Source organism: Ananas comosus, linkage group 2 (genome assembly GCF_001540865.1).
Source record: "Ananas comosus cultivar F153 linkage group 2, ASM154086v1, whole genome shotgun sequence".
NCBI classification, from domain to species: Eukaryota; Viridiplantae; Streptophyta; class Magnoliopsida; order Poales; family Bromeliaceae; genus Ananas; species Ananas comosus.
In genome coordinates, this window is record NC_033622.1 from 13,592,004 (window position 1) to 13,606,058 (window position 14,055).

Genomic DNA, 14,055 nt, shown 5'->3' on the forward strand with positions numbered 1-14,055 from the left:
GGTTGGTTTATATTTTCAACTAAATTTATTTTTAAATAAAGTAAATAAAGCGGGTAGTATGTTATTTATTTCTCAAAGAAAAAAATTCTACTACGGTTAGAAGTAGAAGCTTCAAAATGAAGCTTTTACTTAAGACTAATAAACTAGGCTTTTGCTCCAAGAAGATTATGATGTGTGTTATGAAATGCTTGGTGGGTGCTTCTCTAGAAGAGAAGCTTCTTAAGAAACGTACCATGGAGAATGATTTTTAGAGCTTTGCTTTTCTCATTTTTCGGAATATCTAAGAGGTTTCGTAAGACCTCAGTTCGTACAGAAGCTGTGAAAACAGTATTTACTTTTGCATTATTATATTCCTCATATTCTGTAATTGAAAACTAATTCAAGTCATTATATATAATATTTATTTTTTATTACAACTTAGTTTAACATAGATTACAAATTAGTTTAATTAGAATGTAATTAGATATGTAGGCAAGGCAATTAAACAAATGCAATCAAACTTGTTACATTTTTAAATTTAATAGTTAATTTAGCGAATATCTCTTGGTCAAAATGCTAACTAGGTGTTGTAGACTATAATTTTAGCTATGCTGAAATTAAGAGTCTGTTTGGTTCAATATGAAAGTGTGAAAAATAATTTTTTATAAAAAAAATTTTAGGTGGAAATAAAATTTTACTTTTTGTAGTGTTTAGTTTGAACTAAAAAAAAAGTAATTTTTCATTAATGTTTGTTTGGTTGAAAAAAAAAATCATATTTGTTAAGTTTGGTGAGAAAAAAATAAAATAAAAAAGTTTTGTGTAGTTTGAGTTTTTATTTTTCACTAAAAATAAGTGAAAAATAAAAATTTCAATTTTTATCGAATTAAATAAGTAGAGAAGTATTTTTTATATTAAAAATAATTTTGAACGGTTCATTTTACACTGAACCCTCCCAAAGGAAAACATGTCTTTTTGGAGAAAGGCAGCTATTGTGAGAGGTCTCGTGCCCGTGCACGAGTTCGTTTGTCAAAAAATATCCCTTCTAGGGGCAAGTGTTCTTGAATAACATTTCTAGAAGTTGAATACCAAGGTCAAGCAAATATTGGTATAAAAATCACTCTGCTATTGTTATTTAGTTTTTTATCTGATATTTTTTATTATGATTTTGTATTATTGGTGTGATACATTCAAATGACAGTAACACCGGAGAGAAGACTTGTTTGACCAAAACTTTTTCTTTTTTATTGAATATTTTATACTTATTAATGGGGCTATTTATTATTTTATTAAGGTACCATTTGGTTTGGGTATAAGCAATAATTAGCTATTACAGGAATAGGTACAAGTATGGGGATAAGCAAAATAGTGTTTGGATGAAAATCGGGTTGTTCCCGTGGATAAGAAAAATAGCGTTTGGATATATAATATGGAATAAGAAAAATAGTGGGTAGTTATATATAGAAAATAGAGGTGTTGGTGGGGTTAATAATGTCAGCTTATTTTAGATATCCGAGAATTACTATTTTCGGATAAAAAATTTGCGTTTGGGTGTGTTTGGATATAAAGAGGGGGATAAGGGGTTATCCCTCCCCTTATCCCCAATCCAAATACTGCCTAATATGGAACGGTGTTTAATATTTTCTTTTTCGTACTGAGATGATTTTTAAAAATGTTCTTTGTTTATATGTTATTGGTATTCTGCTATTTATAACATAATACAACAGTAAATAGAAGACACCTACTTGTGAGGGTATAAAAAATATGTCGCCACAGAGAAATGTTAGTTGTACATGTAAAATGAGGTTAAAAAACTAAAAAATTTAGAACTTTTTTTTATATTTTTTAATATTAAAAGGAGGATCGCAAAACTACTATTGAAATATTGGTTTTTGGTTGAATGAAGTGTAAGAGTCATATTTTTTTTTTTTAATGTCTTGGGTGTGCATTCAGTAGGGGCGGCGCTACAGCTCGTTGTTTGCTAGACAATACGTGTTCGGCTTGAAATGAATGCGAGATCGAACGCTCGTTTAGTAAATAAGTTGTATATATACTTAATTTTTTAGCTTGTTTAATGAATGAATCGAATACAAGTTGGGGTCAACTCGTATTTGGTTTGATAATAGTTCGAATACGTATATTTTATATTTATATAATTTATATATTTTTAATTTAAATATATAAATAAGTAATTTTATATNATATATATATATATATATATATATATATAAATATATATATATATATATATATATATATATATATATATATTATTTAATTTTTAGTCCAACATAAATATAAAATCTATCTTAATTATAAAAAATTTATTTATATGTAAAATTTTTAACCATTAAATTAAAGTCTAATGAATATAATTTTATAAATTTATCTTATTTATATATATTCTTTTTAATTATTTTAGCTTATTGTTTGTGAGCCGGTTAATGTTCGACTTGTTAATAAACAAGTTGAACATGAGCTGAATTTTTCGGCTCAATATTTTAGTATGTTAGCTCGAGTTCGGCTCGTTTATGGACGAGTCGATTCCAACTCGCTTGTGTTCGGCTCATTGACACCCCTATCTTTCGCTATGCTTTTAATACTAGTGTATTAAGTAGAGCTGGGTACAGAAAAATAGGCTTTTTCAACTTTTAATCGTTCTCACTGTTATTATAAATCAACTAACTTAGTATATATTTTTTAGAGCCTTATATTTTTTTTTAAAAAAAAAATATAATTTACATTATATAATTAAATTTTAAATATTAATAAGTTATCTTAAGATAGGTACGATAAATATAAATAAACAAATCATCATCAATCAACATGAAATTCTGGGAAGGAAATGAAAGTGGAAGAGGGGGGAACAAAGGGCCGACAGGGCTGAGTAAGCCTGGGTATAGTGGGGGTCCTGACGATTGACGTCATCATCTGCTTAAAATAGTCCGTCCTGGCTGTCAACTTATCGTTTCTCTATTTCTTTTTCCCAGCGAGGGGGCGGAGAGCGCAAAAAAAATGCACAAGCATGGCTTCCCCATAAATAACGAAGGACAAAACGCGGCCCCCCCAAATAATTGACGCCACCCCCGCATAATTGCTTAGCGACGATCCCCACAAACGCACACGCACGTACACGCGCACCCACACCCACACCCACGCCCATCCGTATGTGTATGTGAACCACATCGAGTGACCGGCGATGAGCGCGGCCACCGCTTATCGCCGGTCACCTGATCGCTCCGCGATTTTCTCGCGGGACGCGATCTCGCGCTCCGCTTGTTGGCCTGCGAACCTGGAAAGAGCCTTTTTGTGCAACTGAGATCGATGAGATCTAATCTATATATATATATATATATTCCACGCACGAATCTTATTCAAGTCGCGCAGGTGGTACAAATCTAGTAAGCGGACGCTGAGTAGAAGCTTTGATCTATGTACTTTTCTTGTTATTCCGCGTAGTGATATTTGATTGGCATTAGTGGTTCTACTTATTGCTAAATAGATGTTTAATTTGGTCTATGTAATAGAATATTTATTATACAGAATACCTTTTCTGTGTATGTACTAGTGCTACAGTTGGTGTATCCGTCGTGTATTTTTTGTATGCCCCCACATTTTACATTCGTACTATATCATCTATGAACTTTTGTTATTCGGTATAATGCTGATATTTGATTGGCATTAGTGGTTCTATATGAAGTATTTATTGCTGGACAGATGTTTTGGTCTATGTACCTTTGTCCTTATGTATGGTGATACTTAATTGGCATTAGTGGTTCCATATGGAATATTTATTGTAGAGAATACTTTTCTGTTCATGTACTAGTGCTATGTAGTGATTGATATTTGCTACGATTAGTGTGTCCGTGTATTTTGTATGCCCCACAGTTTAGTCTATTGTTTGTACCATATCATACTTTTACATTCACCGGACAAAGGTACTTTTTAACTTTTTAAGATATCAGTATGTTAGACACACATTATATCATCGACGAAGCAAAATCTTTGAAGCGCGACTTTAAGGGAGGGCTTCTCGACGAGTATTCCATATTAAACGTTTATTTTAATCTAAAAGTTCTTCATCTGAATATTAATACCATATTGAACAGAGGATTTAAAAGAGGTCGAATAAATTTGAATGAGGATCTCCTCATTCATATTTTTTTTCCCCACATTTTGTGAATGTTTCGAATTGAAGAATTAGTTGATATGAATGATTTATGTGGGGGCAATGGTTTCTCTCCTGCTTTAAGCATACTAGGAAATTCTTGCATTACAGTATATGTGGTGATTTTTGTGGGTGGGTTGAGTTGATCTGTATGTGTTTTTTTTTTTTTTTTTTTATTTGCGAGGCAACATGTTATCGGTTTCGTTTTTTTTTTTTAATAAATAAACTTAACTGGAAATGTGAAATAAATGAAATGTACGAATTGGTGGGCTGTACACAAAGTTTGATGGCTTTATTCATTGAGAAGGCCTATTCGTGGAGCCCATCTGGAAATAAGCACTTAGGGCTATTTACATCTATTGCTGTCGCAAAATTATTTGAATGATCATCATATGGATTAAATAGGAAACAGTACTTCTTTCCAGCAATAATGGTTGTCTATGTGACATAATTTCTACTTTTATTTTATTCCTTAGTACTTTTATAGTGCTTCATAAAGTTACCATTAATGGAGAATTTGAAAGACACAGCTGGGTTTATATGAGTAGGTGTGAAACATAAGTTTACTTCCCAGTTGATTCTATAAGAAAGTTTTATTTTCTCTTCATGTGATATGTGAGTTTAAATAGAGAGGGGATTTTTCTAGCCCTTCTTATCTGGTTTTCACCATGTAATATATGAGTCTTAGGCTTCATCTGGAATTGCAGAGAGATTGCGTTCGTGCGGTGAGAAATCGCGATGAAAAAATATCCTATTTGTTTTTGTACGTAATATTGCGTTATGTTGCGGTTAGTCGGTTACGATATATTTTCTACAGTCCCATCAAAGAACGCAGAAGCATATCCCTATATATTTTTTCTCAACTCCATTCTATCTAACAATGTTAAATAGATCTCAATACCAAACTAAGCCTTAATAATTTTTTTGGTTTCGCGTATTTACCATTTTGCATGGGAATTTATAATTACATGATACTGTAATTTCGTACCTAAAATTGGAATTTCGAGTTCAAAGTCTTGAGATCAATCAACCAAGTCATATCCATCACTCAACTACCTCATATTCATATGATAATAATTCATTATCAAGTGAATTATTTATTGAATTTCTATCTTTCCTTGTCTCAGAGCTGACAAAAGATATAATGACTACATAAGATTTTTCTATTCCAATTTATTCTTGGTACTGTACATATATATATATATATATTTATTAATCAAATAATTGATGAATTATTTTCGATTTTTTTTAAAATAATTCCCCTTGGTACCAACTTTACCTAATGATCCAGAGAGGGCCTGGAGTAACAAAAATAGAAAAAGAAATGTATTAGAGACAGAGAGAGAGATACAGTAGAGTCCAACAACTGCTGACTCACGGATCCCTATGCCGTGTGTATACTTTCAAATTTTTTTTAAATATATTAATTATATTACTGATGTGATGTGATGTTTTAATCAAAATAATTGTTCATTTTAAATTCACTATTTTATTATAATTAATAAAAAAATATTTTTTTAAAAATTATATAATTAATTTATCTTTGATCGTGTGGTGTAAATGCCACGCCACATATATTTTGTTGTATATACTTCCACCCCTCTTATTTTCTGTTCGCTTCTGCAACCACGGGTGGGTCCCTCTGTGCGCCCATCTTTTCTTGTCCCAGTGGTCCCCACCCCCCACGCCCACCGTTCCATCACCGCCACGTCACACCCTGAACTTCTCGGAAAAAAGAAAAAATTAGAATGTGGAAGTTGCAATACAGGTTTTATATTTCAACCAATTAAATTATTTGTTAGAAACTCAATTATTTTATTATAGTTTCAGAAAAAAAAAAATGCAATTGGTTGTATACTGTGGGGCCCGCTAGAGCTAGAAAAAAAACATGAAAAAATTTTAAATATCATTTTCTGTGGTTTCGTATTTTCTCACTTTAGTACCTTAATTATAGTTTAAGGTGTATCACTTTCGTGTACTGTGGTTTTATTTTTTTTCTTTTCTTATCAATTATATGTAGAGTATCTGAGGTTTTTTTTGTATATGATTTAACAAAACGTTAACGGAGAGGTTGATAAGAAAAAAAAAAACCACAAGATACAAAATTGATACACTTTAAATCGCAGGATACTGAAGCGAGAAAGTGCGAAAATCACATAGGTAGTATTTGAACTTTGTCCTAAAAAAACTTTTAAAAAAACTGTGGCCTGTGGGCCTGCCACCACCCGTTTTTGGTGGGCCCCGCTCTATTCTCCCCGTCGCCCTCATCCAACTCAGTCCGGGCCCACCTCAATGATTCGCCCATCTCGGCTCACTCTCTAAGTCCGCTATCGCGGGGGCCCACAAACCCACCCCACCACAAACGCGAGGGGACCACCGATCAATTCCCCAACAGAAACCCCCATTCTCGTGGCCCAGCGATTTCCGGCCGTCCGATCAAAATCCGAAGGACGAGAGCGAACATCTCCTCCGCTCAACCGCACCGACCGTTCGATCCAAACCCGACGGCGCGATGGACGTCTCGGCGGTTCCGCTCCTCGCCCAAAAACTCCGCGGTTTCTCGTCCGTAGGATCGGATTCTCCCGCTCTCTCTCTCTCTCTCTCACCGGCTACACCCGGTACGACGACTTCCCCAAAGCAGCGCCCAGAGACTTGGGAAAAATAAAAATATAAAAATAAAAAAAGTAAGCCTTTCCTAAAGAAAATATATAATAAAAATTAAAAATAAAATTAGATTCTATGGTTGCGCCGTGAGTGTAAGCGACCTGCGACCTAATCTCCCCTCTTTAATTTGCTGAGGATACGAATAGTGAATAGAAACTCCGGCAATTTATTAAATGTAAGTTTCACTAACAACATAGGATCAAACAGTGCCTCTCTGTTTTTATTTTGAGGTCGAAGCTATTCTCTGCAGTTCCCCAAAAATGAATAAAGAGGTTTGATTGTGCTCTCTGAGATTTACCAGTCAAACTTTGAACGCCAGCTGCAGACTCAGAGAGGTTAGAAGCTCCCACTGGGGTCAAGATGTGTTTTCACTTGAACAGAGCACAATTTTGGCTTCAACTATTACAAGTCGAATGAATGAAGTAGGAGATTGGATAATACACAAACCAAAATAGTGGTAAAATTGGAGAGAGAGAGAGAGAGAGAGAGAGATAGAGAGAAGTAAATACTTTTGTTTTCTATAAAGGTTTATGTGTTATATTTGTTAGTAAGTTGCTACATGACACTAATAAAAGATAAAATAAAAATGATAAACTTTTTCTGTACCAATTTTTTTTAAATGCTTAATCTAACAAAGATATTTCTATGAATGTGCCCTCCTATATTTTTGAACTCAAATAGAGGTAACTACCCTTTGGAAAATTCTAAATTTGGAAAAAAAAAATCTTTCAAAAGATGCTAGAAAAATTCAAACAAAAATAAATTATATATAAAAAAAATAATAAAAGGAAAGCGAGGTTGACGTGGACGTAAGGTTACAGAGATTCTAGCGAACGGCTTAGATTCCTCCTCGTCTCTTTTATCTCCCCCTTCCTCTCCTCTCTTTCCAAATCCTCTCTCCGTCCATTTCTTTTCTTTACCTTTCTAGTCATGCCCTTTCTCCCGTCCCTCCCCTCACTAGTTTCCGATATCTCTCTCTAAACTTTTCTAATCTTAGAAAAATATAGTAATAGCAGAAGAAGCGGGAGAAAGAGAGAAAAAAGAGAGAGCGAGAGAGATGTCGTTGGGGAAGAGGCCGAGGCCGTCGATGTCGATGATGAGGCGGACGGCGAGCCTGACGGAGTTCGCGCCGGAGTTCCTCGCCGACGGTAGTGAGTCCCAGCCGCGGCCCAATCAGGAAGCGACGCCCCACCCCCACCCCCACCCCCACCACTCCCGGGAGCGGGCGCGGTCCGAGGCAGCTGCGGCGCCGGCGGGGGCGCATCGGGCGTACGGCGGGGCGGGGGCCGNCCTCCCGTCCCCCCGCCGCTCCGCCGCCGCCGGAAACCGCCGGAGCTCCGCCGACTTCGCCGCCGTCGAGACGGCCCCCTTCTTGCGCGCCTGCGGCCTCTGCAGGCGCCGCCTCGCCCCCGGCCGCGACATCTTCATGTACAGGTAATAATATATATGTATATATATATCAATCCCTCCCTCTCTCTCTCTCTCTCTCTCTCTCTCTTTTGATGATTTTGGGATCGGATGAAATTTTAGCTAACTTAACTCCGCTGCGGTACTTCACTTATGGTTTCGTTTCGTCTTCGATCATCGGAGATGGGTGTTGTTTGCTCGCTTGCTTGTTCGTCACCATGATTTTATACGACCGATCGTAGCTTCAGATCGCTCTTCCTTAATTTCGCTATTAAATCAGGTTTTCATGCAACTTCTTGATTTTCCTGGCGTCTTCTTCTTCTGATGCCACACACCTTAATTTAATTAGCAACACGCCTCTCTCTTGCTTCTGCATACTTTTTGATTTATTCTTCCGCAAAAGAAGCTACTGATCGTGTGAGAAACGATTCGTTTGTTTCAGTCCCTCCTCATGCACGTGAATATCTAATACAAGGCACAACTTAATTCTCCTCCTACATACACTAACCTAGCACAGTTCCTAATATTATATATATATAGATATAGATATATATATATCTATGCCGTATAACCTTATACAGATGGATCCTTTCGGTTTCATGGAATCAGAACTAATCATAGTTCCCAATATTATCTACGTTAAGACTATTTCTGAATCATTTTTCGTCATCGGAAAGTATTAATTTGTTCGTGGATTGGGATGATGATCTAAGATTAACTATTGACGCTTGGCTTTTGTTTTGTGTTCTTATTACGGTTTCTGTTTCGACTTTCGGCGGGCAGGGGCGACATTGCGTTCTGCAGCCTGGAGTGTCGGCAGCAGCAGATCAATCAAGACGAGCGGAAAGAGAAGTGCTCTCTGACCTCCATGAAGGAGGCCCCGCCGTCGACCAACGGCTCCGAGCAATCCAGCAACGGCGAGACCGTCGCGGCCGCCTAGCTAGTTAGATTCGTCCGCGGCCGCGATAAACCTTTTTCCCTCTATAGAAATACCTCCCTCGATCTCCTTAATTGGCTGCAGCCTCCTGCGAAAAATATTATATAGCTGTTATTTCGCCATAAGGCGAAGCAAAATTAGATGATGTTTTCTGGGTTGTATGGATCTCCATCCATTTTGCTGCACCTCAGTGCATGTTATTAGAAGCCTTACTACCGCGTATAATTTTCTCTGATGCTTTTAGTAATCTCCCAAATTAATTAATCCTTTTGTTTTAGCTCTCTTTAATTTTTTCTGGGTGGCTCTATACTAATGCGAAGGAATGGAACAACCTAGGGTTCCATTGTGGGCCCAATTACTATCTCTTTCATATGAGTCAGGTGATTCCCCCATCCTTTTCTTGTGATTCGTACTAGTCTATGCCTTTGAAAAGTGAGACTAAACAGTGGGGGTGGTGACGAAGAGAGGTTAAAAACATGAATGGTTAATTGGTCCTTTGGTCATTATTATTATTATTATTATTATTATTATTATTGTTATTATATATAGAGCATTAAATTGGTAGAGGTTTGTGATCACATAAATTCGTAAGGAGAAGAATGTGATCGATCGCTATTTTCAACCTGGCGCTCTCATCCACGAAATAAAGGCCCGTTTGATTCATCGAAATTGGCCGACTTTTCGTAATTGGAGTTGGAGTTCGTTCGTCCGTGTTTGGATGATATCTCTGAGCTCGACTTCCGTTGAGCCTGCGATGCTCTCGTGCGCGAATCCGTCTCTCACATGATGATGGCGAGGCCGCGTATAGCATGAAACCGTGACTTTGTTCGCAACGAGCGCAAAGTTGAGCTCCTCTGTATTGTATGGACGGAACTCGCAGAGTTTGTTGGGATGTAGTTCGATTTCACATACCAAACATGCTCTAATTGTTAGAAAAGGAGCGAAAGAGAGATTTCCTTTCGTGAGATGATTCAGAATGTATGTGCTATATACAATATACAAAAAAAAAAATATTTTATTTATTTTTATTTTAAAAAAATTTGTTGTGCTTTTTGTAAAAAATACTTTGTTATGTAGATTGTAGCATTAATTTCATCCCATCAGAAAACGGAGACTCATAACTTTTGTTTTTTTAACTCCATAATATTAGATGGCACTCAATATAAAAGGGAGTCTTAATTAGGTTCGGGCTTCAAGTATTATTATTATATAGTTTCTAATTTTACTTCCCAATTTTATAATATAATATATTTGATCTAACAACTTTTTGTTAGGCATAAACCGTGTTTTTAACTGATCTAACGAGATATTAATTGCGATGAAGTTTAATTATACAAAAACTTTGAAAGATCAGATAATTAAATCAAAACGCAATCTACAGTAGCCAAGTTGTGTAAATTTTTTGTAACTTATTAAAAAAATATGTAATTTGCAAATTTGGGGACCGGACTAGGTTGCACTGTGTTACATAAATTCCCATGCACGGACGCTCGCCGTCGCCAGGTTCGCACGTGCGGGAGGGTCCCATGCAGTAAAAAAAAAAAGTTTGAGTGAAGTGTTCGTGTGCTGGAGATTGTAGATCCCAAGGCACAAAAAAAAAAGGAAGAAGGTAAGAAAACTTATATCGTGCAATTAAGAGATCTTTTTTAAGATGCGTGTAGACCACAATACTGGAAAAGATTAGCACGTTATCGCTTCGTTTATTTCATTTAAAAATAAACTTAGCTGAAAATGTGAATCAATTAGAACTTGAATTTGGGACCTCGGATATCAATCACCATGCCTTTTGACATTTGCTCTAGGGACGGTCGGTAATATTGCACATATATTGATCACTCAAAGCAAAGTTTTACACAACAGTAGTAAGCAGCAAAAATAAACTAAGAAATACTTAATAAGATTTTTATTATTTTTTTTCACACTAATGTCCTCCCTTATTAAGGCTTTGTTTGGTATGGAAATCTATTTAACGCTATTAGATAAAATAGAGTTGAGAAAAAAGCATATAGGGATTTGCTTCTACTTTTTCCGGTGGAACTGCAGAAAATATATCGTAACCGACTCATCGCAATATGCGAAGCGCAATATTACCTACGGAAACAAATATATTTTTCCAACGTACTTTCTCACCGCACGTAACGCAATCTCTCTGCCATCTCAAACGAAGTTTTTTTTTAAAAAAAAAAAACAAAAAAATAAAATAAAATCTTATTTTTCTGCGCTCCTTTTTTTCTATCTTCTTTTTAGGAGCGAAAATGGCTCCTAACATTTATACCCAAACAAAGCTCTCTTTATTTTAATCTTCCCTTCAAATTAAAGAATCTGAATATAATTAACCAAATTATCGAAAAATGTTTTAACTATTTCTTTGTTAGGGGAATGTGATTTAAATTTAATTTTAATTACATAGCTAAATATAATTATTTCATAATTTCAGATAAACTTATTTCTTAAAAAGAAAAAAAATAAAAATAAATAGCATACTACCTTTCTCTCTCTAAGNATATATATATATATATATAGTTAAGTTGGAATGCTATCAGTAGCAAATGGACTCTATTGTCACATATTTATTTTCGATGATAGAGCCTCCAAATCACCGATCGGTATCATTGAACATAATTTATACCACTTAAATGATCTAAAAATTAAATTTCATGCTTTTTCGAAATTGTTCTATTCTCAATCAAGTGGACACAAAAATGAATGACTAAAAATAAATATCATTTAAAAAATAATGATAAAAATTTTGTAATCAAGATCAAGAGTATAGTTCATGTTTAAAATAGTTTTTTAAAAAAATTTAACTAAAATTCAATTGATTTGAATATCTTTATACCGTTAAACAAAAAACGTCTTATATTGATCATTAGACCAATAATATTAATAAGATTTAAAATTTAGTGTTTAGGTATTTCAAGTGGTATAGATCATTTTCGGCGGTGCCGATTGTCGATTTAGAGGCAACATTATTGAAAACAAATAGATGGTAATTACTGATAGTATTCCAACTTAACTCTAGATATTTTATATATATATATATATATATATATATATATAAAATTACATGCAGCTAAATAATATCTATTATATATATATATATAATTACATACAACTAAATAATTTCTAATAAGAGAGAGAGAGAGACGAGGGACCTGTAGCTTTATTAGAGCCTGTCATTTGCCCAGGTGGGCCCATTGGAAAGATGCATTTGCACCCACCCACACCCCAAGCCCTTTATATATGACCGTCCATTTCTCCCCACCGCGACGTGTCGCTCTCTCAGTCCTTCTCATATTCGCTGTGTGACGTAGATCGCGGGATAGAATATTTTAGGGGAAACTTCAAATACCCCATATAGTTTCGTATTTTTTGACTTTTCTACTTGTGGTTTAAAGTATATTAAGTTAATACCCTATAATTTCACACTTTCTTATTTTAGTATCATGTTGTTTCAAGTGTATCAAGTTAGTATCCTGTGATTTTAATTTTTTTTCTTTTATTATCCATTTCGGGACATATAATTTAACGAAATATTAAACCACAGAGTACTAAAGTGAGAAAGTGCGAAATCACAGAATACTAACTTGATACACTTGAAACCAAAGGGTACTAAAGTGAGAAAGTGTGAAATTATAGGGTATTAACTTGATACACTTTAAACCAGAGGGTATTAAAATGAGAAAGTGCGAAACTACAGGGGGTATTTAAAGTTTTTCTATATATATATATATATATATATATATATATATATATATATATATATATATATATATATATTTATCACTATAGATGTAGCAAAGTAATTATATATGCGATATGATTGTATAGTCTCCATCTGCGGTGAGGATGATATATAGAAACAATGTTAGTCCCAAGTAAACAACGCACATCTATTCTTACCGACCGTTATTCTTACCGACCGTCTCTAGAGCAGGTGGCAAAGGACTTGTTGGTTGGTACTCGAGACCCAAGTTCGAATCCTAGTTGATTCGCATTTCCAGCTAAGTTTATTTCTAAATGAAATAAACGAAACGGATAGCGTGCTACCTATCTCTTTCAGAAAAAAAAAAAAAATTCTATTCTTAGAAGTTGTTTATTTTCCGAGCAAGTCATTGTGGTTGGAGGAATTAACTTAATTGATTATGTACAACTTAAAGTTTTAAAAAGATTATAACTTGCTAATCGAAATGATTAAAATAAAAAAGAATCACTAATTGTATCTAACACAACTGGCTAAGAATTTAAGAGAAGAGGGTTCGTGCCTCGCATGTTGGACCAGGTTCATGCAATAATTCAAATTGTAAAGAATATATTATGAAGATAAATAAGTAATGAAGAGTTTCCTTTAAATTAATTAAGTGACCAAACACTTTCTAATTTATTTAGTTTAGTTAAATCCAAAATGGGCTCACCTGGTCGAATCTATTCTCGTGTTCTATGAACCAATCCACTTTCGTAACGTATCCATAAAAATATTAATCCTAGATGAGGTGAAACCTCTTATAATAAAATGCTGTAGAATCTATGCAAACTATGTTGGAGATCTGCGCCGAGTTATATAAATATACTAAGAAGGATTATATTTACATTTTTGGGCAAAGTGTAACAGCTTCGATCAGGTGGACAACTGGGAGAAGAGGGGGACCGGGAATTAAGTGGGGTTAATGGAATAATTGGGGTTCTTCCAAATGCATTTGTTTTTATTTTTTGTTTATTATTATTATTATTATTATTATTATTATTTTTTTTTTTTTTCTCTTTGTCCACCCACCCACATATAAAACATATTCCCCATAGAGAAAAGTGGTGGGAGTTGCCTTACATTTAGGCCATGTTTGGATGCATAGTTAAAAAATTCCGTGAAATTTTTATTCTATGGTTTTGATCTAAATGAAATACG

The 14,055-nt window shown here is 34.7% G+C and overlaps 1 protein-coding gene across 1 annotated transcript; it reads left to right on the plus strand.

The window, feature by feature from the left end:
• Positions 7,666 to 9,440, plus strand: LOC109706568. The gene is made up of 2 exons (XM_020227492.1): positions 7,666 to 8,242; positions 8,999 to 9,440. The coding sequence occupies exons 1-2, from the start codon at positions 7,866 to 7,868 to the stop codon at positions 9,153 to 9,155; spliced, it is 534 nt and encodes a 177-aa protein (XP_020083081.1). The 5' UTR covers positions 7,666 to 7,865; the 3' UTR covers positions 9,156 to 9,440.